The sequence below is a fragment of the Mytilus californianus genome, unplaced genomic scaffold, assembly GCF_021869535.1.
Source record: "Mytilus californianus isolate M0D057914Y unplaced genomic scaffold, xbMytCali1.0.p SCAF_21, whole genome shotgun sequence".
Taxonomy (NCBI): domain Eukaryota; kingdom Metazoa; phylum Mollusca; class Bivalvia; order Mytilida; family Mytilidae; genus Mytilus; species Mytilus californianus.
Window position 1 is genome coordinate 6,926,350 of NW_026262670.1, and position 25,413 is coordinate 6,951,762.

Consider the following 25,413-nt stretch of genomic DNA (forward strand, 5'->3'; position numbering starts at 1 on the left):
ATCCAAGTTGATTTAAAAAAGTTAGAAAAAAAATTAAAGTGTACTATCTGAATTTTGTCCAAAATTGCAAATCCTAGCTTTTTTTACCTAGATTAAATTTGCCAGCAATACACCAAACTACAAAATGACCTTTGATTCAGTAAGATCAATATATTACCAAGGTAGCTGTATAGTATGATGAAAATCCAAGTTGATTTGAAAAAGTTATAAAAAGATTTAAAGTGTACTATCTGTATATAGTCCGATCTGCAAATTCTAGCTTTTTTGACCTAGATTAATTTAATCATTAAATTTGACAGCAATACACCAAACTGCATAATGACCTATGATTCAGTAAGATCAATATATAACTAAGATAGCTGTATAGTTTGATGAAAATCCTAGTTGATTTGAAAAAGTTATAAAAAAATTTAAAGTGTACTATCTGAATATAGTCCGAACTGCAAATTCAATCTTTTTTTTACCTAGATTAATTTAATTCTTAAATTTGACAGCAATACACCAAACTACATAATGACCTGTGATTCAGTAAGATCAATATATTACTAATATAGCTGCATAGTTTGATGAAAATCCAAGTTGATTTGAAAAAGTTATAAAAAGATTTACAGTGTACTATCTGAATATAGTCCGAAATGCAAATTCAAGCATTTTTGACCTAGATTAATTTAATCCTTTAATTTGACAGCAATACACCAAACTACATAATGACCTATGATTCAGTAAGATCAATATATTACTAAGATAGCTGTATAGTTTGATGAAAATCCTAGTTGATTTGAAAAAGTTATAAAAAAAATTAAAGTGTACTGTCTGAATTTTGTCCTAACTGCAAATCCTAGCTTTTTTGACCTAGATTAATTTAATTCTTAAATTTGACAGCAATACACCAAACTTCTTAACAACCTGGGATTCATTAAGATTAATATATTACCAAGGTAGCTGTATAGTTAGATGAAAATCCAAGTTGATTTGAAAAAGTAAAAAAAAAAATTAAAGATTTAATCATTTTTTTTTTTACCTATTAATTAAATTCTTTCATTTCACAGCAATGAATCAAACAAACAAATAAACTGGAATTTTGTAAGATCTTTATTTAATTAGGTTAGATGGGCTGATTTATACCAGTGAAGACTAAATTTGAAGGTCCAGACTAGTCGAGACAGGTCGAGACTGGTTAAGACTGAGTCGAGACTAGTCAAGACAGGTCGAGACTGGTCGAGCCTTGGTCGAGACCATTTCAGACTACACCAAGATCATCAAGTACTGAATCAGACTAATTAAGTAAAGTTGAGACCTAGTCGAGTACAATTAAGTACAGTTAAGTACTGTCGAGACAATGATGAGACTAGTTGAGTAAAATGTGTGCTCGACTTTACTGGTAGAGCACAAAAACTGGTCTTTTCAGACTCTGAGCAGTTTGTAGTGAAAGGGAAGGCTGGGTTTGAGTTTGGGGGTAATTGTCCCAACGGTTCAGGTATTGGGGGCCAAAAACAAGCATTTTTCTAGTTTCCAGACAATAACTTGTGTTTAAGTGTAGGGATCTCTCTAGAATTGTACTACAAGGTTCCATACCACAAAGTGAAGGCTGGGATTATTAGTCCATGGGGGGGGAGGAGGGGGGGGTCAAAAAGTTTGGGGGGATTTTTTTTCCCAATTTTTTGGGGGTTCATATTTTTTTCTTCAAAATCCTTGAAATTTCAAATGATTGCACAGTACTGCGCAATAGCAAAAAATCCTGAATTGCACAGTATTGCCCAACAACAAAGTATTGCGCAATAGCAAGAAATCTTCAATTGCACAGTATTGTGCAATAGCACAGTAATGCAAAATAGCACAGTATTGGGCAATAGCACAGTAACGACAATAGCACAGTATTGGGCAATACCAAGAAATCTTCAATTACACAGTATTGCGCAATAGCAAGAAATCTTCAATTGCACTGTATTGCGCAATAGCAAGAAATTGTCAATTGCACACTATTGCACAATAGCAAGAAATCTTAAATTGCACAGTATTGCGCAATAGCAAGAAATCTTCAATTGAAAATAAATACAAATCTTTCAACCAATTTCAATGGGATTAATTTAAAATCTTTAATTTTTGGGGGTTCTAACCTTTTATTACTTTTTTGGATATTGGGCCCTATTTTTAAATTGGTCTACATTGAGGTCAAAAGGGTCCAAAATTAAACTTAGTTTGATTTCACCAAAAACTGAATTATTGCGACTGTATGATATGCTGAATCTTATTGTGCAATTAGATGTTTTATTTTGGGCCCTGTTTTCAAATGTCCATATTAAGGTTTACAGGGTCTAAAATTAAACTATGTTTGATTTCAACTAAAATTAAATTTTTGGTGTTTTTTATATATGCTGAATCTAACCTTGTTGTTAGATTTTAGATATCAGACCATTCTAGGTAAATTAAATGTCCCATTTTAAATTTTTAAGATCTTTGACCACATTTAATTTGTGTCAGAAACTATATTATGTCAAAAATTTGATCACAATCCAAATTCAGACAGTATCAAGCTTGAATATTGTGTCCAAACTTGCCCCAACTGTTCAGGGTTTGACCTTTGCGGTTGTATCTTGCTGCGCTCAGCGAAGCATTTTATTACAGTTTACTAAATATTCACATTTGTATATATGGATAAGTACAATATATTAAATACTATAAATTTATTCATGCAAGAATTTTCACCTATCATCAAGATAAAAAAAAAATATGGTAATTATCAATAACAAAATTATAATTGGTGTGACAGATTTATTTGAAAATTTTGTGTTTCCTAAGTGTAGTTGACGATACGCTCTGTAGGAAAATAAATATAGTTTGAAATTTACCGGTCATTATTACATATTTTGAAGTTAATTACAGATATATTTTATAGATTTTTATGCCCCCGCCGTAGCGGAGGGGGCATTAAGTTTTACCCTTGTCCGTTTGTACATCCGTACGTCCCAAAATTGGTTTCTGTTGTCAAACTTTAGTTTGCCTCAACCAAATGTTATACACAATGCTTATTACTTCAAAACACAGATCAGGTTTAAATTTGGGTGGCATCACCTTTACTTTTCAAGAGTTATGCCCCTTTACAAATGAAAAAAAATTTTTGTTTCCGTTCTCTTACTTAAGTTTCCCTCATCCGAATGTTATGAAACTTTTACACAATGCTTATTACCACAAAACTCATATCAAGTATGAATTTGGGCTAAGTCACCTTTACCGTTCTTTAGTTATGTCCCTTTATAATGCTATATGCAAGCGGGGGCATCATCTGTGTCTAATGGACACATTCCCAATTTATTGAGCATTGTATTAATGACAAATGATATTTTTGAAATTATTTTTGTCCCCCGGTCTTGTTAGCGCTCTCACGTGTACAATTCTTGCCAGATTTTTATGATTATAATGGCAATCACATTGCATTTGCTCTGAAGACTTCATTTTTCTAAGATATTGATAAAAAGTTTTAAAGAACAAACAAAAGTTATTGCCCTTGTACCTTGGATAGATAAAATATGTGCAACGCAGGGATATTGGAACTTTGTTCTTTTATTTTCTTTTTTTTTTTGTGTACATTGTTTGGAGAAGTTTGTGGTAGGTTTCTTTATTATTCTGTATAAACTAATTTTCTTAATGCTTTATATAATTTTTTTTTTTATGAAGCAAACTCCTTTAAAAACTCAGCTTATATTTGTCTATTAATAAACATGTATTTATATTTTTGATTTTGGGCCCAGTTTTCAAGTTGGGGTCCGAATTTAAACTTTGTTTGATTTAAACATAAATTGAAAATATATGGTTTTTTGAAATGCTGAATCTAAACATGTATTAAATTTTGAATTTTTGGGCCCAGTTTTCAAGTTGGTCCAAATCGGGATCCAGAATTAAACTTTGTTTGATTTCAACAAAAATTAAATATATCATGTCAGGGGTTCAAATTAGCGGTGGTCCGAGGTCCGTGACCTTCCACTGTTGCAATCAGACTTTCGTTTTGGTTACTAGCTACGCCCGACGGACCTTCGAAATTAAAGGAAATAAAAATGATTTTTGCTGACCTTTTTAACCATCTGTATCGTCATTTTTAAGCCATATTATTATTGAAATTGAGATAAAAAAAATGTTTCATCCCTGACCTTGCCGACGAGTGATAAAAGTTATTTTTAACCTTGTAATTCTTGGAAACACAAGGTTATAAATAGTTGCGAGAAGTCACGTGACAAATCATTTAATCATTTAGACATTTAAGAACAAAATGAGTCCGTTTCACTTTGGTGTCACGTCTTCCAAGAGAAAGCCTGAAGATTATGAACGGTCTTCAACCACAGGCACTTGTTTCTATCCATGGGAAGGTCGACTATCCATAAATATAGAAGGATATTCAACCTTCCCATGGATAGAAACAAGTGCCTGTGTCTTCAACATCTTCAAAAGAAATCAAATGAAGATCTCACTAAAGACCAAAAATGCAATCGTGAAAAACGGGAACGGAGCCCCACAGGGAAATCGATCGACCGTGGCTATATTTTGATGAATCAAATGGTCTAATGTCATGCACATACTGCCAGAAGTTCCCCTCTCATTCAGAAAAAAGAAAGTGCACTTGTAAGGGGAACACAAAATCTTAAAATAGACCCAATAAAAATATTCGAAGTGACACCCCAGCATTTATCTTGTTTAAAGCAGTGGATCCATGAAAGTGACCCAAATTTTAAGTCTAATTATGACTAAAGATTAATTGTCAGACACTAAACTTGGACAATGTATTCTCAAGCAGAATGTAAGCCTGATCAGTTAAATAGATATAAGGTTCTTTTCAACACTGCATACAGTATTGCAAAAAAGGGAAACCCTTCAGTGACTATGAATTTATTCTTGAAATCCAGTGCAAAAATGGTGTTGATGTGTAAGCAGTACTTCAATATTGAAGGTTGTAAACTGTTTATTTGCTGGATAGCCCGTTTAGGCATTATATGAGAAACGAAACATCACATGCAGTTCAAATATGATGAAACAAACTAACCTCACTCCAAAAGCTCATTAATTTTGTATCTTATTGAGTTATGAAATTTTTCCTGTAAAAGTAGGACCTGGGATTTAGGTTGTGGACCTTTCAGTTTGGAGTGTCAAAGGTCCTGGACCTTCCAGTACCAAATGTTAATTTGAACCCCTGCATGTATATAGGGTTCTTTAAAATGCTGACTCTAACCGTGTATTTATATTGTGGATTTTGGACTCCGTTATAAAATTGGTCCACAATGATGTCCTAAGGGTCTTAAAATAAACTTGTTTGATTTCATAAAAAATTGAACTCTTGTTGTTCTTTGATATGCTGATTGTAACCATGTTTTAGATTTTGGATATTGGACCATAAATGTCCAGTTTCAAATGTTTTACTTCTTTGACCAAATTCGTTTTGCACAAACCTATGCTGTGTCAAATATTCAATCACAATCCAAATTCAGAGCTATTTTAACATTAAATGTTGTGTCCATACTTGCCCCAACTGTTCAGGGTTCGTCATCTGCGGTCGTATCAAGCTGCTCCCAGCGGTGTATTTTATTATAATGATTGTATGTATGATGTGCACGTCTGTCTTATGGGATTCAACTGATCTTGACCTCAAATTTTTGTTCAATGATCAATATATATATTCATAATATTTAGTGTTTTTGGTTGTACTGTGTGACCCAAATGGTTTCGATGCATTTCGTTTTATTTTTCCCACACTTCACTAGCATGCCTGAAGAAGTTATTATACATTTTGATTAAATTTCTTTATCCATGGATATCATGGTCTTTTTGCATTATTAATGTTTATCATGACTTGTAATTTTTTTTCAAGGTTCTGATGTGGATTGTAAGAATCTCACAGATTTCTTTAAAGAAGAACTAAAGTATCAGGTGGAATGTACAACAAGAGATATGACAAAGTTGGAGTTACAGGATTATTTCCAAGAAATTGCCAGAACATACTTGGCAGTGAACTCAAAGGATTATCATTCCTTTATCTGTGTAATTATGAGTCATGGAAATGAGGTATTGAATTTGAATATCAAATAATTATCTTCATAGCTCTCAGTGTACTGTTTTTTTTTTTCAGTACAGACATGATCCAATCAATGACAAAACAGATGTTTCTTTTCCAAATCTTATTGATAGCAATAATGGATATACGCCAATATAAGACAGTTATACAATAGTCACAGCAAACCTAAAACAAGAAATGTAGTGGTATGAGCTTTTCTCCACCATTTTCAATTTTCCAACTGTAAATCTTTCCATTACAGTGTAACTTTATGCCAGCTGCACCAGTATCTGCATATAAATGCACCCAGATGATGCAATAGTTGAGGGCTTAAGTTTATCCTGATGAAGTGTTCTGTTTGCCAAGAAAATGTTGTTGAACCAATGATTACTAATTGTAAATTTGAAGTCATTACCTTTACAGGTTGACAAACACATGATTTGGTTAGAAGCTATGTCATATCTGTGTCGCACCTATGCTTTTTTTCATGATTGTGAGATTGCTGTGAAGCAACTTTCAATATAACTTTAAATTTTCAACATTCAATACACATGTTACATTACATGTGTACATCCATACATTGCATGCATCGAAGTAGGTCCAAAACCACCAGCTCACTGGCACTTTTATTTATATGTTTTGTTTAATACTATGGTGAATAACAAGAAGTTTAATAGATGTAATACCACCAAATCATAGTACGTCACATCCGGTTGCATACGAAAATAGGTCGAAAAAAAATATTCCCTTGAATTTGACAGTTGTAGGTAATTAATCCTACATTTCATTGCAGTAAAACATTTCTGGGTCATAAACATATATCTTGGGTATTTCAAAGCACCTTTATTTTTTTATTTAGGGTTTCTATAGAATATTTTTGAAACATGAGGTTACATGGTTACTAAAGCTTGTACACAGGTTAAATAAAGGGGAAAGTTTGATTGGTTAACTTCCAGTGATGGTTATTTTCTTATATGCAATGAAATGTTATGTGATTTTTTTATGTGATTTTTTTCTATAGTACTGGACAGGATAAGACTTTACTCATGCCAAGTATTTCTTTATTTGAAACAAAGATAAATTCTGCACAATTTTTAGAAAAGTGCAAATTTAACACAGACTAATAGGGGAAAATCAATGGTGGTATTACACCTTATATGTCTATGTGTATCAGTTGTGTACAATATAAGTTCTTGACTAGCTGATAACCTAATGAATAGCAAATGGAAATGTCGTAATATTGTCTCATAATGCTGGATTAGCCAATCAAATAAACACAGTATTCGTATCACACTCCGTCGTGCAGTGTGATACGAGGAATATCTCTACATGCAAGAAATAGATAACCGGCCACAACCATAAGAGAGTGTTATTTTATTACGATTGACAATGAATATTTTCTGTTAGGAGCAGAACTAGTTGGGATATTGTAAACAATAGTTCATACAATGAGATATTTACATTTTCACTATTTGTGGTTTTATTGAAATTTTTACTTTATATATTTATAGATATATATTCCAATTTAAAAAAAATATTTCAGATAGGAATTCTAACAACAGATGAACTGATCACTGTGGAAGAAATAAAAAAGCCATTCAAAAACAAACCTGGAGGAAAATTTAATGGTAAGTTTTAACCTCAATTTACATGGTAATTGAAAATGGTCATTTGCCATCATTCCTTGTACATCAATGTGTCACCTGATCCTGGAATTGATTTTCGAAATCATATCAGAGTTGATGCAAGCATGTCATATGATGCTTACTTTTGAAAAAGTCGTCAACCGTCTGCAGTCCATGAGATACTGAATGTTTTCCATCCTATGTTTACTCAATTAATCTGGTGTTGTGATGTCTCAATTGGTTGATATACACCCTTCATATCATTGGCGGAAATTTCTGTGTCCTAACCAATGATTTGCCTCCATCATGTTTATTCATCTTAATTACTGTTCTGTATTTATAAATGCATTAGACGGTGTTCCAGATAGGATATTTGTATTATGAACATGTACTTGCCTAGTTGACTTTGACAACAGATTTTGCCATTAAGGCTATCATAAAAATTTTGTGAATTTTACTACCTTCCTTTTTGAAGTTGTGTGGCTTTTCAATTAATATTAAACAAGGTCAAAATTTACAATAAAATCTTATTTACCTGTGCTTCTGAAAATGGTATTCATGAGCAAGTATCGGATGTGGTAAAAATTACATTGATTATTAAAACTAGAAAAACACTCAGACATCAAATGGCAGTTAAGTCTGCCAAAAAATTTTGATCCAAACATTAGACAAATACGACCAAAGTGAACATTTAGATAGAAGTGCAAGCGTGTATTGTATCAAAACGTATTCAATTATTTTCATATAATGTCAATGTACTTTAGGAACAATGAAAAGCATTGACAGAGGCCTTTTTTTTTTCAAACAATCACTTGAAATTAAACAGATAATTATGGTTTAACCTACGTTCTTTCAAACGACCTTTTTAGGTACACATTTAATTTAATTTTTTTTGTCAACGTTACTTCCTTAGATACTAAGTATGTTCATCACATTACACATGTTACATGACTAGTAACAACTTTATCAAAGTATTGTATCACGAATGGTTACATGTATGAGGAGTAAAACTGGTTGGAATATTATGACTAGTGACAAGTTTCATTGAAGTATTGTATCATGAATGATCCATCTATGATTAGTGAAACTGGTTGGGATAATGTGAACGACCTTCCATAAAACTCAATTTGACAATTAATGTCTCAAGTTATCTTTTAATTTGATTTATGGTTATGACTTTGTATTGGAAAAGCTTTGTTCTTAGGTGCTTGTTTATATGTGTATACTTCTTTTCTAATTTCTTTCTGTCTGTTGAATTTTTGCTTTTGTTTGTTGTTCTTCAGATTTCCTTCTGGACATAGGTGGTAAAGTATTATTAAGTTTTAAATTTAATTTCAGGTAAACCAAAAGTATTTCTCATTCAAGCCTGTCGTGGAATAGAAAAGCAGGAAAAAGTTGTTGTGTCTGATTGTTTTGAAACTGAAATCCATACTGGACATGTTGGAAGGTATGATGAATTTCCTGGAAGAAGTTCTGTTGAGACCTCTGTTATCAAACAAGGAATTCTAGATAAGCCATCTGGCTCATCAGAAGTGTTCTCTACTGATGCTCATAGTTATTCTTCAGAAAATGTTCCAACAGATGCTGACATTATAGTAGCATATGCAACAACACCAGGTAAACTGTATTTAATGTTTATGTTGACTTATCTTTTCTACGTTAATAATGTTATGCTGTCTATGTTGATGGGTTGGAAAATAAAACTTTTTTTCAACATTAAGAGACCAGATAAGAAATACAAGGTGCTATAATAAAACGGGAAAACATGATGACAAAACTGATATGACTCAAACCTTGCTATAGCTGAAATGGGTTGATGCCTTTCAACATGTCAAAGTTCAAATCTGTTGAACAGGCCAGGCAAATAAGAATAGGTTTTTATAAGTTGATATTTGACCGGTTCTTGACCGAGGGGATTATATTCAAAATGAGATTCATTGTAGTTATTACTAATAGAACGAAAAAGGAAATGGTAGTTTTTTTAACATTACTGACTGGTGACGCTAACTATTGAGTGCCAGCCAATGTATGTGTTCAAATGTATGTAACCTGTCTTTTTACATTTTGTCGTTGATATTCTTATTTTATTTTCTCATTCACTTGCCTTGATAGTATACATAACTGATCTTTACCCTCCTGACTCAAATATTACCTCTTGTCCATGTGTTTGATATAGTGATCTGTTCACTTTTAACTTTGAAGCTACCATCTGTTAATACAGTAATCTGATAGATTTAACTTCAAGGCTACCATCTGTTGATAAAGTGGTCTGCTCACTTTTAACTTCAAGGCTACCATCTGTTGATAGAGTGATATTATCACTTTTAACTTCTAGGCTACCATCTATTGAAACAGTGATGCCCTCTTTTTACTTCAAGGCTACCATCTGTTGATAAAGTGGTCTGCCCACTTTTAACTTCAAGGTTACCATCTGTTGATAGAGTGATCCGCCCACTGACAACTTCAAGGCTACCATCTGTTGATAGAGTGATCCGCCCACTGATAACTTCAAGGCTACCATCTGTTGATAGAGTGATATCCTCATTTTTAACTTTAAGGCTACCATCTGTTGATAGAGTGATCTGCTCACTTTTAACTTCTAGGCTACCATCTGTTGATAGAGTTATCTGCCCAGTTTTTACTTCCAGGCTACCATCTGTTGATAAAGTGGTCTGCTCGCTTTTAACTTCAATGTTATCATATGTTGATAAAGTGGTCTGCTCACTTTTAACTTCAATGCTACCATCTGTTGATAGAATGGTCTGCTCGCTTTTAACTTCAATGTTACCATCTGTTGATAGAGTGATCTGCCTACTTTTAACTTCAAGGCTACCATCTGTTGATAGAATGATCTGCTCATTTTTAGCTTCAAGGCTAACATCTGTTGATACAGTGATCTGTCAATATTAGCTTCTAGGCTACACTCTGTTGATTCAGTGATCTGCTCACTGATAACTTCTAGACTATAAGACTTATGGTGTTTAATTTTAACATTATGTAAGATACTCTAGCGGAGTTAACAATGTGTCTTATCATTTCATAAAAAGTTACAAACAGACTGCAAATGATCGTTGTTTAGGGCATTCTAGGTAAATGTTAATTTGTATTTCATGTACATTCTACCAGTTAGCTGGTTATATACACTTGTTAACTACTGGAGGGTATGAACATAAACGATGTTTTCATTGATATATGGACTTTTTTATCATATTTTGCAATATTGAAGGAAAGACTTAGTAAAAAAACAATCATTTTTCAAAAGTGCAGTGTTTCAATGCTGATCTTTGTCTTTGTTATTCTTCAAGATATTTGTTGATTAGTTCATGCTTTAGGGTAATGTCAAAACATTCCTTGGATTATTGCCAAACGCTTAAATGGAATTATATCAGATCTGAGATATAATACCAACATTGGAAATATTTGAATTATGGAATATATTTTGAATTTTAGGAGGGCATTAAAAAGTGTAATTAAATACATAAATACAAAATATCTTGAGAGTTAATGTGATTTTCTGAGTAACAATTTTGAAATTGTTTTGGTAGATGTTGCTGACTCAATGAGCAGATTTTCCATGCAATATTTATTTTTATTCCGGTAGGAAATACTCCATTTATATAGAGTAATATATGTTTACTTCCATAGTATTTGATTGGTGTAGTCTATTGGGTCAATATAAATGATATATTTTCACTATAAAAAATTACAATTCCATCATTTTAAAAAATATTGGAACAACTGTATAGTTAATTATAAAAGTTACAGTTCTTCTTTTAAATTACAGGCTATATATCCATTCGGAATATATATGAAGGGGCATATTTCATAAGAGCTTTCTTGTCTGTTGCCAAGAATAAATACAAGGAGGAACATATCGAGGAGATATTAAGAAATGTGAGAGGAGAATTAGCTACGAATCAAGAATATGTACCACCATCTGGAAGCTTGGAAGGAAAATGTCAGATGGGAATGTTAGAGACTACATCTACAAAGAAATTTTTCTTGTAATGTCAGGTCAATAAAACTTATTTGGAAGGAAAATGGTTATCAAGCCATTTATGACCATTATCATGAATTAAGTATATATTTTCCGAAGTTTGAGGCTTTATGTAACTGATTTCATGCCCTCATTTTGATGAATAAATAAAACCTTTTTGTTTATTTATCAGACATTGAAAATAACGTCTCAACTTTATTCTATGTCAACTAAAATCAAAACCAGTCTGTTCGATTATAATCTATGTTGATCAGCTTGTCATTTAGATACCCTATAAAATTAGCATTGTGACAGGGAAGAGATATATCTATAAAGTTTGATATTGTAAGCAGTTTAAAATGTTAAGAGTTGTTTATATAATCAGATTTAATCAGAGAAAGATACTACAAACTAGTAATTAATACATGTATGTGTTGACAAATGTGGCACCAATATGGTTTATTATGCAAGACATGCAATTGGCCATTAATGTGGGGTGCTGTGAAGATCCTACTGATAACTTGATTGATTGATTGATTGAGTGGTGTTTAACGCCACTTTCAACACTATTGTGCTATCTTGTGGCGGTCAGTTTTTATTGGTGGAGGAAGCCGAAGTGCTCGGAGAGAACCACCGACCTTCGGTAGGAAAACTGTCAATCCTAGTCAATTAAGATTAGAGTTGAGCACACCTGCCCTGTGCGGGATTCGAACTCGCCGATAACTTGAACTCGAAAACTTTTGTAGAATTGTTGTAAAGTTGTGGCTACATTATTGAAAATGATTAAGTGTTCATTCAATGAGGGATTTCTGTTCTACTATTTTGCAAATTAGAATGACTGGAATCAATTGTCTATCTACATTTTTCTCTGTAATGTCAAATTTTATGGAATTAACTTGATGGTATTTTTTGCAATTTTAATACTAAAAAAAACAGTTTCTGCATTTTAGAAAATAAACGCTGTTGAACTATATTTTGGGAAGAATACCCTCTTTTTCACCTGTCTAACAAAATATATAAATCAATTTCTCATCTATTCCCCATCCCGTTTAAATGCACTGTAGTAGATGTGATGTTGAAAGAAACTTCCACATGTGTATATGTTACACTGTTTATTCCAATGTTTTAGATGGTAAACCAAACAATTGTTCTCGATAAAAAGATGGAGGTTTTCAATTAAACATACGGTCCAGTTTTATTTTCTTTCCTTTCGCCATTAGTGGTGTTATTATCAAAATACAAACTTTTGTGAGTGATAGTTCATTTATTATACCTTTGTTTTGTTCTGCATTATATGTTCTTTTGTTCGTCCGTCCGTTCGTTCGTCCATCTGTCCCGCTTCAGGTTAAAATTTTTCAGGTTAAAGCTTTTAATCAAGGTAGTTTTTGATGAAATGGAAGTCCAATCAACTTGAAACTTAGTACACATGTTCCCTATGATATGATCTTTCTAATTTTGATGCCAAATTAGAGTGTTGATCCCAATTTCACAGTCCACTGAACATGGAAAATAATAGTGCAAGTGGGGGATCCGTGTACTATGGACACATTCTTGATTTGAAATCTTTTTTATATACAGTATTTTCATCAATAAAGAATTAATCATTATTGTTGATAAATGTGTTGGTTTGTACATAATTTTTTCATTAACAAATGAATGAGACGTTCAGATCATAGCACACTCATTTTGCATATCATTGAGATATTTTAGCACTGTCATTGTACATAAAATTGATATATTTTATCACTTTCATTGTACAAAGAATTGAACATTTAGTATGATCAGTATATAGAGCATTGACCTATTTTAGCAGTTTCATGGTACACATAATTGGCTGAATTTAGCACTATCATTATACACATGACTTACAGATTTATCACTATCATTGTACATATAATGGACATATTTTATCACTATCATTGCACATATAAATGACATATTTTAGCACTATCATTGTACAGATAATTGACATATTTTAGCACTATCATTGTACATATAATTGACATATTTTAGCACTAGCATTGTACATATAATTGACTTATTTTAGCACTATCATTGTACAGATAATTGACATATTTTAGCACTATCATTGTACAGATAATTGACATATTTTAACAATGTCATTGTACATATCATTGACAGACTTTAGCACTGTCATTGTTCATATAATTGACAAATTTTAGATATATCATTGTACAAAGAATTTACAGATTTACAAATTATTTTAAAAAACTAGCACTATCACTATAAAAAATAAAACATGTGATAAATCGCCAATGAAACCACTATCCACCAAATATCAAATGAAATGGATGTAAGCAGTTTTAGGCAACTGCACGGCCTTCAACAATGAGAAAACCCCAAACCATAGATAATCGGTTATAAAAGGCCCTGACATGAAAAATACGAAACACTTCAATTGAGAAAACTAACAGCCTAATTCATAACAGAAACATTTACGAAAAAAACAAATATGACAGACAATGAACCAACAACAACCACTGAACTTGACTTGGGACAGGCACATAAAGAAAGTGGCTCGGTTAATCATGTTTGTGAGCGCTAAACCCTCCCCTAACCTGGGACAGTGTTGTAACATCACAACTTGCGAACAAACTATTAAATCAGTTTAAAAGGGCTTAACTCATCAGATCGATACAAAGCAAAAAGAAATAAAACAAAAACAAAGACCGGACGTGGTAGAGTATTTATCCATCCCTCATCCCTAACAACAAATAAGACACTAAGTATAGATTTGATAGTACTCCCAGTTACTGACAGCTAGTTCAAAGCAAATAGCAACTAATACAAAAAATCAAGTATCTAAGATTAAAATATCAATCGGTACAACCCCAACATCCAATGGATTTAGTGTAAAGATGTTATTAAAAGTCAGAAAAAAACATGATCATGTACTGAATGCCAAAATATAGGTATCGATAGATTGTAGTACCGTAAATTAAACATGAGTATGACAATAACATTAAGAATGGTTTTAATTTACTGATAACAAAATCAATATTTATACAAATAAAAACAATATTCAAAGATTTGATTACAGTGTTGAATTAGTAACCTTTCAGAATAAGTTATTTAAAGGATTGATAAGTCTACCTGGATCGTATCTAAATTTCCTGGCTCGGTTATCAACATCACCGTAAAATTTAGGATGTGCTATTCTCTTTGAAATAAGTTTTCTACAGGTACAGCCAAACTTGCAAACTTAATCTTTGTATCTATGGAAGAATTTAGTAACGGTTTTAAACAATTTTTGGTAACGAAATCTGTGACATTATAATTTACTAGTAATTTGTCGAAACCAAAAACATCACTACAGACATGGGCATGACGAACGGGTTGGGTTATATAAACATCGTACAACGTTGCCAAAGGAACATCAGCGTCCAAAAAAGAAAACTAATTATAAGGAAAGAAAAATCATCCCTTTTGTCGTAGTTTTTGTAGAGTTTTTATCATTTTACAGATAATAGACCACTTTCGAGTCATGTCCTTAACTTCAAAAGTTCGTCAATTATGTGTGCCTTTATGACGTCATTTACCCGATAGAGGGGACCGCCAGTATCCCTGCACTATCAAGTTCATTAAGCATCTTCATGAACGTTGTTATGCAGGATAAACTAGAAATAATGTTTGTTCCATAGGTTTTTAATCACAATTGCAGTGCTGAAAATCAATTATAAGAATTTAAATTGCTGAATAATTCGTGAAATGTATATAGCATCATATTTGTTCCACCGCTGAACGTGGGAAGGGAGTGACGATACACTTAAATGCACGAATGATGTTCACTAAAACCAAAGATTTTTGACAGAAATGCATGAACTCGAAAGTGGTCTATTGACAGATTTTAGCACTATCATTATACAGAAAATTGATTGAATATAGCACTGTCATTGTACAGATATCTGAGATGTTAAAACACTATGATTGTATATATAACTGACAGATTTTAGCACTATCATTGTACAGATAACTGACAGATTTTATCACTATCATTGTTTATATAACTGACAGATTTTATCACTATCATTGTACAGATAACTGACAGATTTTATCACTGTTTGTATATATAACTGACAGATTTTATCACTATCATTGTATATATAACTGACAGATTTTATCACTATCATTGTACAGATAAGTGACAGATTTTATCACTATCATTGTACAGATAACTGACAGATTTTATCACTGTTTGTATATATAACTGACAGATTTTATCACTATCATTGTATATATAACTGACAGATTTTATCACTTTCATTGTACAGATAACTGACATATTTTATCACTATCATTGTATATATAACTGACAGATTTTATCACTATGATTGTATATATAACTGACAGATTGTATCACTATCATTGTATATATAACTGACAGATTTTATAACAGTAGTGTGTACTTTTTCAATTTATATTATTTTATGGTTTATCACCTTTATTTTGTAAAGAAATGAATCTAATCTACCAGTGGGAAAGTCAGTGACATTGAAGAGTTCCTTCCGGTGGTCACGCGGGAAAGGGGACATAATCTAAAAATTTCGAGGTGGCGCTGTAATCAACGTGTAAACAAAAACGTAGCATATGATTTAGACAATAAATTTATCAAAACGACTTATCATCCAACAGTATTTGCGGTTTAATCTTCATCAGAATAGATTTTGTCACACGACTGTCAAAAATATATTAAAATAAGTGCTTCGTTATTGAAATATGATAAATCAGAAGACTACCTCCGTTGATTTCCAAAAAACCGCGGGTAATACCCCCGTCTGAAAATAACTGACACAATTGCATCCTAAAGCTTTTCATTGGATGAGATATAAATAAATGTGACCCAGAAACATATGGGCACATGACTATGTAAAGAATTCCCAGTCACTTCGAGTCTTGTTTACATAATAAATACCTCAACCGGAGGTCAAAAATCAACATTTTTCTAACGTTTTTGGCGTTATTTCATTGCAAAATGGGGCAAATGATGTTAATTTTTACCAGTTTTTAACCACGAAATTGATTCAGACAATGATGTGTGATGATGTTTCCGGGATTTTTAATATGTTTTACATAAAAATGTTGATATGTTGAAGGCTTTACTCCGTCATTTGTTGATTTTTTTCATGTTGCTCAGACTCCTTGTTTTAATAATTTTCTGCATTTATTTAATTATGCGACAGTGTTTAAAAGATTTATGTAGTACATTGAAGCTGGTTTATTCTATGAATGAATTTGTCCATATAAATGACTTCAGTTGTCTGGAAGCCCCCCCCCCCCCCTCCCCTTTTTCCCACTTTCAAGAAATTTCAGTTGGGCAAAAAATATTGTCTGAATGAAAAGCTTGCACGAATGCAAAGTGTAAGCACTCAGCTAATGTCTGTTTTAAGCCTTTTTTTTAGTCTAATGATTACAGTCATTCTTTGTTTCTGTAAATATTTACCTGTCAAAATGTGTCAACTTGTCAATTTTAAAAATATTAAAAGTATAAATCAACAAATATTGCCTGCCTGCCACTGTGACATGAAAATCTGATGAGTCAATAATTTTCACTTGATTTTTAGTCTTTGTTCTTATTGTATAAATAAAACTACTATGCAAGTGGGAATTAAGTTAACACACAAACATTTGTATTTTGCCTGTCCTTATCAAGGAACCTGTTGTACACTAACCATTCATGTTTAAGTGTGTCTGGGCCCTGGTAACAAGTATTTGTCATTGTGTTTTCAAGTGTGTGCATGTTCTTAAAGAATTGTTTTAAAAAAGTTTTTCTTCCATATATATATAGTAGCTGTATTTATTTTATCATTAGTTCTGGATTTAGAATTTTTATCACATGCTATTTTATAAGGTCCCATATACTTAACAAAGTGGTTTGCAAATTGTTGAAGGCTAAAACTGTTACCTATAATTATCATCCTCTATCAATTTTCAATCATGTCAATATGGGTTTCTTTTAAAAACAACTTTTCCCAAGGAAAAACTAAAGTTGAAAAAAATAGTTTAACCCAGATATGCTGCTGCTGAAGAAATTAACATTAACAATGGTATTTTTCAAATATAGCATTCATTAATTACACTATTCCTTCACAGTGAAAATGAAAAAAATTTTTTTTTTAATTTGAATGCATCCAAGGGCTATCCTGGATTAACCTTCAACAGGTATGCTCAATGCCTAGTACATATACAAGTCTTAATACAAGTGAGAGCTATATGACCGTTAAGAGCATAAAAAAACCCTATATTGCTTCTGAGGTCTACTTTGAAGATGGGATATGAATGTCTCACTCTGATTTTGGTTATCCTGTTTTGTTGCGTTGATATTAATGTTTGATCAACAACTTTTATTTCACACTAATCTTTTTCGAGGTCTATCATGATGGATATTCTAGGTACTGTAAATTCAGAAAGGATAGCAAAGTTTTAATTACTGCAATAATGTGAGTGGGTGAGTATCTAAATAATAAATTGCATTCTGATACCTTTTAATCTGATTAAAATGCAAATCCTGTGTCCAAGCTTATTACAAGAAAACAAAGCTTGGACACAGGATCTATACTTAAATCAGATTCATACCATTCCTATATCTGTGTGTTGATTTTTCTGCTAAAGCAATACTTTTTCACACATTTTATTCCATTCTACATATTTGCAATAATAAAAGCACACAATAATTTGCAAAATCATGTGATTACATATAGGAAAAGGGCACCTAGGCATCTCATTCTAAATACTACACATGGAGCAGGATCTGCTTACTCTTCCAGAGCACCTGAGATCATCTGTATTTTGTGGGTTCAAGTTGCTCAGTTTTCATTTTTCTAATTTGTATATTAGTTTAAACTTTTCATCAAATAGTCTGAAAACAGAGATATGCATCTGCTGAAAATGATTTATTTAGGTGCAGGGGTCACCACACTTCAAAATCTCCCTGGAAACATATAACAGTGAAAAGTCATGTCATGAGAGGCCATTAGAGAGACATCAAGGATACCTCTGGGAGAAGTGAACGATTCTAAAACCACTCCGTTTAAGTCCTTCACACCTAATAAATCATTAAAGTAGACCTTTTACATCTTTGATATTTTTTTATGTCTCAAATACTACAGTACATACATGTACATGTATATGGCTAATATGCTTGCTTTGCATCTATGAATGTTTTATTGTATTGCAGCAGCAGCATTGTCTCATGTACATCTACCCCATGTTATCAATATAAAATGATTATGGTGTTTCACTTTGTATATTTAAAAATATAAAAATGTTAAGAAAAAAAAAGTTTATTAAAAGATAAATAAATACAAATGCATAAAAAAAATGTTAAAATGAAACATATGTAAATAATATCTTAAATTATTATAAGAAAAATAAACTTCAGTCAAATAAACAAAATTTAATACAACTTAATACTTTGAAAGTAAAAAAAAACAAACGCATAACAATAAAGTTTAAAATTTAAGAAGCATTATTGTTAAAAAGTCCAAGTTAAAGTAAAAACAAGTCGAATAGTTCTCTGTTACATAAATCCTCAAAATGGAAGTGTTTCCTGCTCTTCTTTATTCCTTATTTCTATTGATATCTGTAAATATATAAATTTATGCATATGATATTAAATGAAAATAATTTCCAACTTCTCTTAGAGTTGTCATGAAATTATAATTTATATTTTAATTGTCTACTGATTCTTATGTGGTCCAAGTTTTAATTTAAATCGAATGTTTCTAATTTCACTAATGTAAAACTAATCAGATGTGAAATAACTGCCAATGAGACAACTATCCCCAAAAACTCAAATGGAGTGGATATAAGCAATTTTATGCTACACTAAAGCCTTCAAACATGAGAAAATTCCATAATATATATACTTAATTTTGTTTTTAGATATTTGTTATTATTTTTTTGAAATTGAAATTATTCTTATTTTAATCTTAAATAATCAAAAGTATGTATATAAGCTTCAATAAACAAAAAAATTTAGACTTTTGGTGTAAATAAATAATTTATTTTAATGACTTTATATAATATGTCTGATAAGAAAAGGTCATAATCATATACAGCAACATATGTTCAAAGAAATTTTTCTATTTATTTATTCATTTACTTCAGTATCTTAACATGTTAAAGTTAAATTCATCACTATAATAACATATCAATCTTTTTATTAGATATTAATATATATTTAAATAAAGTTTAACTTCATATGCAACATTAAATTATCATATCTGTTATTTCAAAGGTAACTTTTCATTCAATCATTCTGATTCATATCTTTAATTCCTCATAAATGATATTAAATGTAAGTAAACGTCATAATTACAAACAAAATATCAGTATGAGAGCAAAAATATAAAGTAAATGCACAAGTAAGTCTGCATTCAGGTTGTGAGTTCAAACTCTCCTTGTGCAGGTTATCTGAACTCCAATCAAAATTGATTAGGATTGCTGTAACCAAAGGTCTGTGGTTTTCTATGACGGACAGACAGACGGACGGACGGACAACTGTATACCATAATACCTCTCATAAACAGGCGTATAAAAAGGAGGGTTCTTTTTCCAAATTGTCTTTGCCTAATGAATATTCTATTAAGAATTTCTTTTAAATATTTAGGAAATTTCCTTTTATCATTAAATGACATTTATCAAAATAAATGTGAAAATTACTAAGAATATTCATTTCTAATGAAAATTAATCTTCAAAATGACAACAGATTATGGATTTATTCTAAATTTTAAAAAAATGGAAAATTAATAAAAAAAAATCATAACTTCATATTACATTCTTTTAACTGTATCTGAACATGATTAATAAAAAAAAAACACTGACTAGATTGTCAAAATCTTATGAAGAATATTTATATTTCAAGTAAACACAGAAAATGTCAAAATGATGACTTTCTTATCAGATAACCTATGTGTAACATCTGTGGTCAGTTTATTGGGAAGAGTGATATATAAATTACAAGGACTTTAAACTGTGAAGCTTATCAGTTGTGAAATTTGAGATTCCCTCAAATCTGAGGGCATTCTTCGGGCTGTACTATAAAGTATAAGAGCAATCAGGTATCCACCACCAATAAAACCTGGCCACAACACCTAGCCAATACTGTGGCGTTAAAAATCAACAATCAATCACATATAATTTGTGTTTTTTAGCATGGAAGGAGGGTCAGAACTGATACTTTTCTTATGATTAATATTTCATATACTAGTACCTGAAATCTGTTCAAAATATTTTTCATGACCATATATGCATTATTTAACCAAAAAAAAATGGTACTGTTGTTCACATAAACAAGGCTCTGGATGGGGTGTCCTCCATTTCTATATTATTAAATCTTTAAGGTCATTTTTCTCTATTCTTTATACTTTTTGCCCATCATTCTCTTTTCTCAATAGATAAGCACAACATTATTCTCTATTCCTTATATTTTTTAGTCATTTTTTCTCTTTTCTTTATACTTTTAGCCATAGTTCTCTATTCTGTTGTTATTTTTTTTGTCACAATTGATCACAAATACTTTACACAACCGTTATAAATAATCTAAAATATAAATGCTAACATTGATAGGTCAAAATTAAGGTTTTATTTAAAATTGAAGTCTCACGCTGGGAAAGGGGCGTTTATTTACATGTGGTCTGTGGAAATTTCAGCATCGAAAAAGGGGCAAATATATAGCCATGATTTGACATAAACCGATCTGATCAATAAAATTGTGTTATGGATATTGTTCATATCTTTCTACTAACCATTAAAAGGATATTACTAGGATTTTGTGAGCACAGAAACCTACTATTCATGTGGATCTGTTGAAAAATGGCGTCGATTTATGTGCTTCCCTTTCGCAGCCTCAGTTGCAATTTGACACGGAGTGATGGGTAGTTATGCAAATATTTAGGGACTCCCATCATCAAAGATACTATTTTTGTTCATTTTATATTTAAATAGCCATTAGGATGCAAATGTGTCAGTTATTTTCAGAAGGGGAAAACACCCGCCATATTTTTATCTTCCAAAACAACAACGTCACTTGCCATTTTCAGATGTTTGTTTCTTGTAAAATAAAATCTCCTAAGAAGAAAAAATAGCATGGTCACCTGTTAAACTTACCTATATAACTAATTGATGATGAAATGATGCAAGTTTAATTGTCTTTAATAATAAATTTCTTGAAAAATCAAACGTACACGATGTAAACAAATTACCGAGATGGTGCGATACTGTCGCCGTCTATGTAAAAATCGCGATTGTCGCCCTTGAATTCCTGTCCGTTACGTCATATGGAAGGAGGCGTAGAACTGACGTGTGGCTTTCCCACTGTACCAGAAATCATAGCTATTAATCATTATAAAGCAAATAGACTTAACGGGTCGTATGTGCTAAAGAGGGAATTCAAGTTCACTGGTGTTAAACTGATAATCGTAACTGGAATTACGACGATCCCAATATGGCGACGGCAGAAATAGGTAAAATCTTTTCAGTCATTTTTCTCAAATGTAGCCTATTGTTGTCAAGAGTTACTCAGCTGCAAGGTTTTTCTATACCATTACATCATATTTGAATCGTAACGGTGCACTATAATTGTCTAAGTGCTTAGAAAATTGCTGTCGAAAAATTCGGGATGATAATCGTAATTCGATGGCATTTTTCTTGTTTGATAATCGCAATTTCTTTATGGGATAATAGTAACTGAAAAATAATAAATGTGTCTTCCAGCTTGTCAATGGTATTTGTGTGTAAAAACGGCAATGTCCAGTTAAACGATGACATTAACGTGCAAAATAAAGAATAATGAGCATTATCCCATATTCCAAAAGTGCAATCCTTTCAAATGAAAGTTCCGTATACCACATTTCAATATGCCATATGTTTTGCCTCAAATATTGCATATATCCAATCGACTTTTAAATCAATAAAAAGGGCAAGTTAACCTCCCCTATCTCAATATTCCCTATACCACGGGGGTGGCTGTGGGTTACTTCCTATATAAATATATAAGTTATAACATGGATCAGATTTTTGGTCTTCGGCAATATATGAAAAGGGACATTTTTTTTAAATTTCAGCAGCACGACAGAAGTGACACCACCCCTTCCACCGTGCCTTATACAGACCTCATTTATCATAAGATCGCTGTCAGTTTTGAGTTCCCTGTTGTTTATATTCGGGGATGGGTCCACAAATTATGTTAAAGGGAAATGGGGGAGGGGGGGGGGCTATTAACTGAACGTTTATACTAAATTTCTGCGAGAAATGAACAAAATTTTCCATCAGTTACTTAACTGCATTATTGGATTTAACAGTTGATACTTTGATTGGTGGATATATGAGTTTTCATTTTGCCCTTTTCCTTATATTTCAATAGAAATACATATAGTTTAATTTTGGAATGAAATGTATCCCGGTTAAAATAGCCGTTCATATTTTTCAAGTGAATTCACTTTTGTTCTGTTTTACACTGATATTTATATGATTTTAAAAATTAAATTCAAATATTTTGATTAAATACCCATGTATTTTAGGACGTTTCTTTAAACAGGGTGGATGGTAAAGGATCTAGAATAGTTACCAGTTTATTGTTACTATTGTTTATTGTTACTTGTGTTTATTGTTACTTGTGTTTATTGTTCCTTGTGTTTATTGTTCTTGTGTTTATTGTTCTATGTGTTTATTGTTCCATGTGTTTATTATTGTTCCTTGTGTTTATTGTTACTTGTGTTTATTGTTCCTTGTGTTTATTGTTCCTTGTGTTTATTGTTCCTTGTGTTTATTGTTACTTGTGTTTATTGTTTTTATTAGCCTTAACTAAATGGCACGTATAGACTTGCGAAGCATTTGAAGGACTGAAAATAAACACAAATATATATTATGTATATATGTGTATTGGTCCTCAGAAGGCATAATATGTAGATCATCACGGTCGAAACTGGTTTAATTACAAAGACGTTAATAGATAGTCAAACAAATATTTTGTGCTTCAGAAAAATGCATGGCAATTATGAAAGGCTAATTTTTGTTTTCATTTGACAGAAAAGTACTAAGTATATGGTAATTATGCAAGTACAAAAATATTCTTTGTTACCTTCAATATTTTTTCTCTACAATAACTTCCATGCATATGTATGCAGCATATTTTTCATAAACCAAGTATTTATGATTTCTTGAATCAGTTTGTTTCTGATATGGCGGAATATGCGCTATGATTTCTTAAAGTTGCAGTCATCTTTTTGAATAAATATAGCTTGTAAGGTAATTCAAGGCCACATCAATTTGATTTCTTGATCTTCGGGCTTTTGGCCAAACTATTAAAGAACACAAATCCATGTTTGCCAATGAACTCCACGTCACCATGTGCTTAACTCCATAACACACAAAGCATTCCAACTTTTATCTGCTCTTATATTATTATTATCCTTTTTAAGGATGTCATATTATTAGAATGCCAAACTAAATTGGTGTTGTTAAAATTTATAGTTATTTTCTGAGATATCGAAATGTCAGTGACGGTCATGAAGTAGCTAAGCATTTTTTTAGTATTTATGGGCTATACAACTTTTTACACATTCAAAAAGGTGTGACATTTGTTTTCAAGTCCGTGTTTAAATAGAATACCAAACAATATTTCTTTTTAACTCTAAACATGAAGAGATCATGATGACATTTTTTTAAATTTTCTCCCATATTTTGTAACGGTCCTAGTGCCTGGAGTTTTCAGTACTTTAACATAGTTCATGTTTCCCCATTTACAAATTTATGTATCTGTTTACATTAGAATTGTTAATCATATATGCACAAAAAGAAATGTCATAAGATATGGGAACGTTTTCGTGATTAATTCATCACCATATTTCATCATATATGCTATTAGATAGACGTTTTTCGTGTCAATACCAATCAAACACTACCCAGTTACGAGTATCTTCTTATTTATTAATACCGAAATTACGATTATCATTTTTGCGAGTTACGATTATCATCCCGAATTTTTCGATGGCAATTTTCTAAGCACTTAGACAATTATAGTGCACTGTTACGATTCAAATATGATGTAATGGTATAGAAAAACCTTGCAGCTGAGTAACTCTTGACAACAACGGGCTACATTTGAAAAAAATGACTGAAAAGATTTTACCTATTTCTGCCGTCGCCATATTGGGATCGTCGTAATTTCAGTTACGATTATCAGTTTAACACCAGTGAAGCTGGCATAAGTCATAGCTGTAAATCATTACAGAGCAAATAGACCTAACAGGTCGTATGAGCTAAAGAGGGAATTCAAGTATGCATAAGTCATAGCTATTAATCATTACAGAGTAAAAAGACCTAACAGGTCGTATGAGCTAAAGAGGGAATTCAAGTATGCATAAGTCATAGCTATTAATCATTACAGAGGAAATAGACCTAACAGGTCGTATGAGCTAAAGAGGGAATTCAAGTATGCATAAGTCATAGCTATTAATCATTACAGAGTAAATAGACCTAACAGGTCGTATGAGCTAAAGAGGGAATTCAAGTATGCATAAGTCATAGCTATTAATCATTACAGAGTAAATAGACCTAACAGGTCGTATGAGCTAAAGAGGGAATTCAAGTATGCATAAGTCATAGCTATTAATCATTACAGAGTAAATAGACCTAACAGGTCGTATGAGCTAAAGAGGGAATTCAAGTATGCATAAGTCATAGCTATTAATCATTACAGACTAAATAGACCTAACAGGTCGTATGAGCTAAAGAGGGAATTCAAGTATGCATA

At 31.7% G+C, this 25,413-nt stretch overlaps 1 protein-coding gene across 4 annotated transcripts in view; it reads left to right on the forward strand.

Moving 5' to 3' along the window:
- The window catches only part of LOC127731865 (uncharacterized), a 136,671-nt gene that overhangs the window by 110,093 nt on the left and 1,165 nt on the right, over positions 1 to 25,413 (forward strand). For 3 of the 4 annotated variants that reach the window (XR_007995855.1, XR_007995856.1, XR_007995857.1), the window contains exons 8-11: positions 5,855 to 6,048; positions 7,581 to 7,665; positions 9,001 to 9,279; positions 11,447 to 25,299. Coding sequence is in view for 1 of the 4 variants with exons in the window: in XM_052240731.1 (XP_052096691.1) it covers positions 5,855 to 6,048; positions 7,581 to 7,665; positions 9,001 to 9,279; positions 11,447 to 11,670 (782 nt within the window). In the remaining 3 variants the exon portion in view is untranslated. Of the gene's footprint in view, positions 1 to 5,854; positions 6,049 to 7,580; positions 7,666 to 9,000; positions 9,280 to 11,446; positions 25,300 to 25,413 lie in introns of those variants that run through there. The other variant, XM_052240731.1, reaches the window with a different exon arrangement.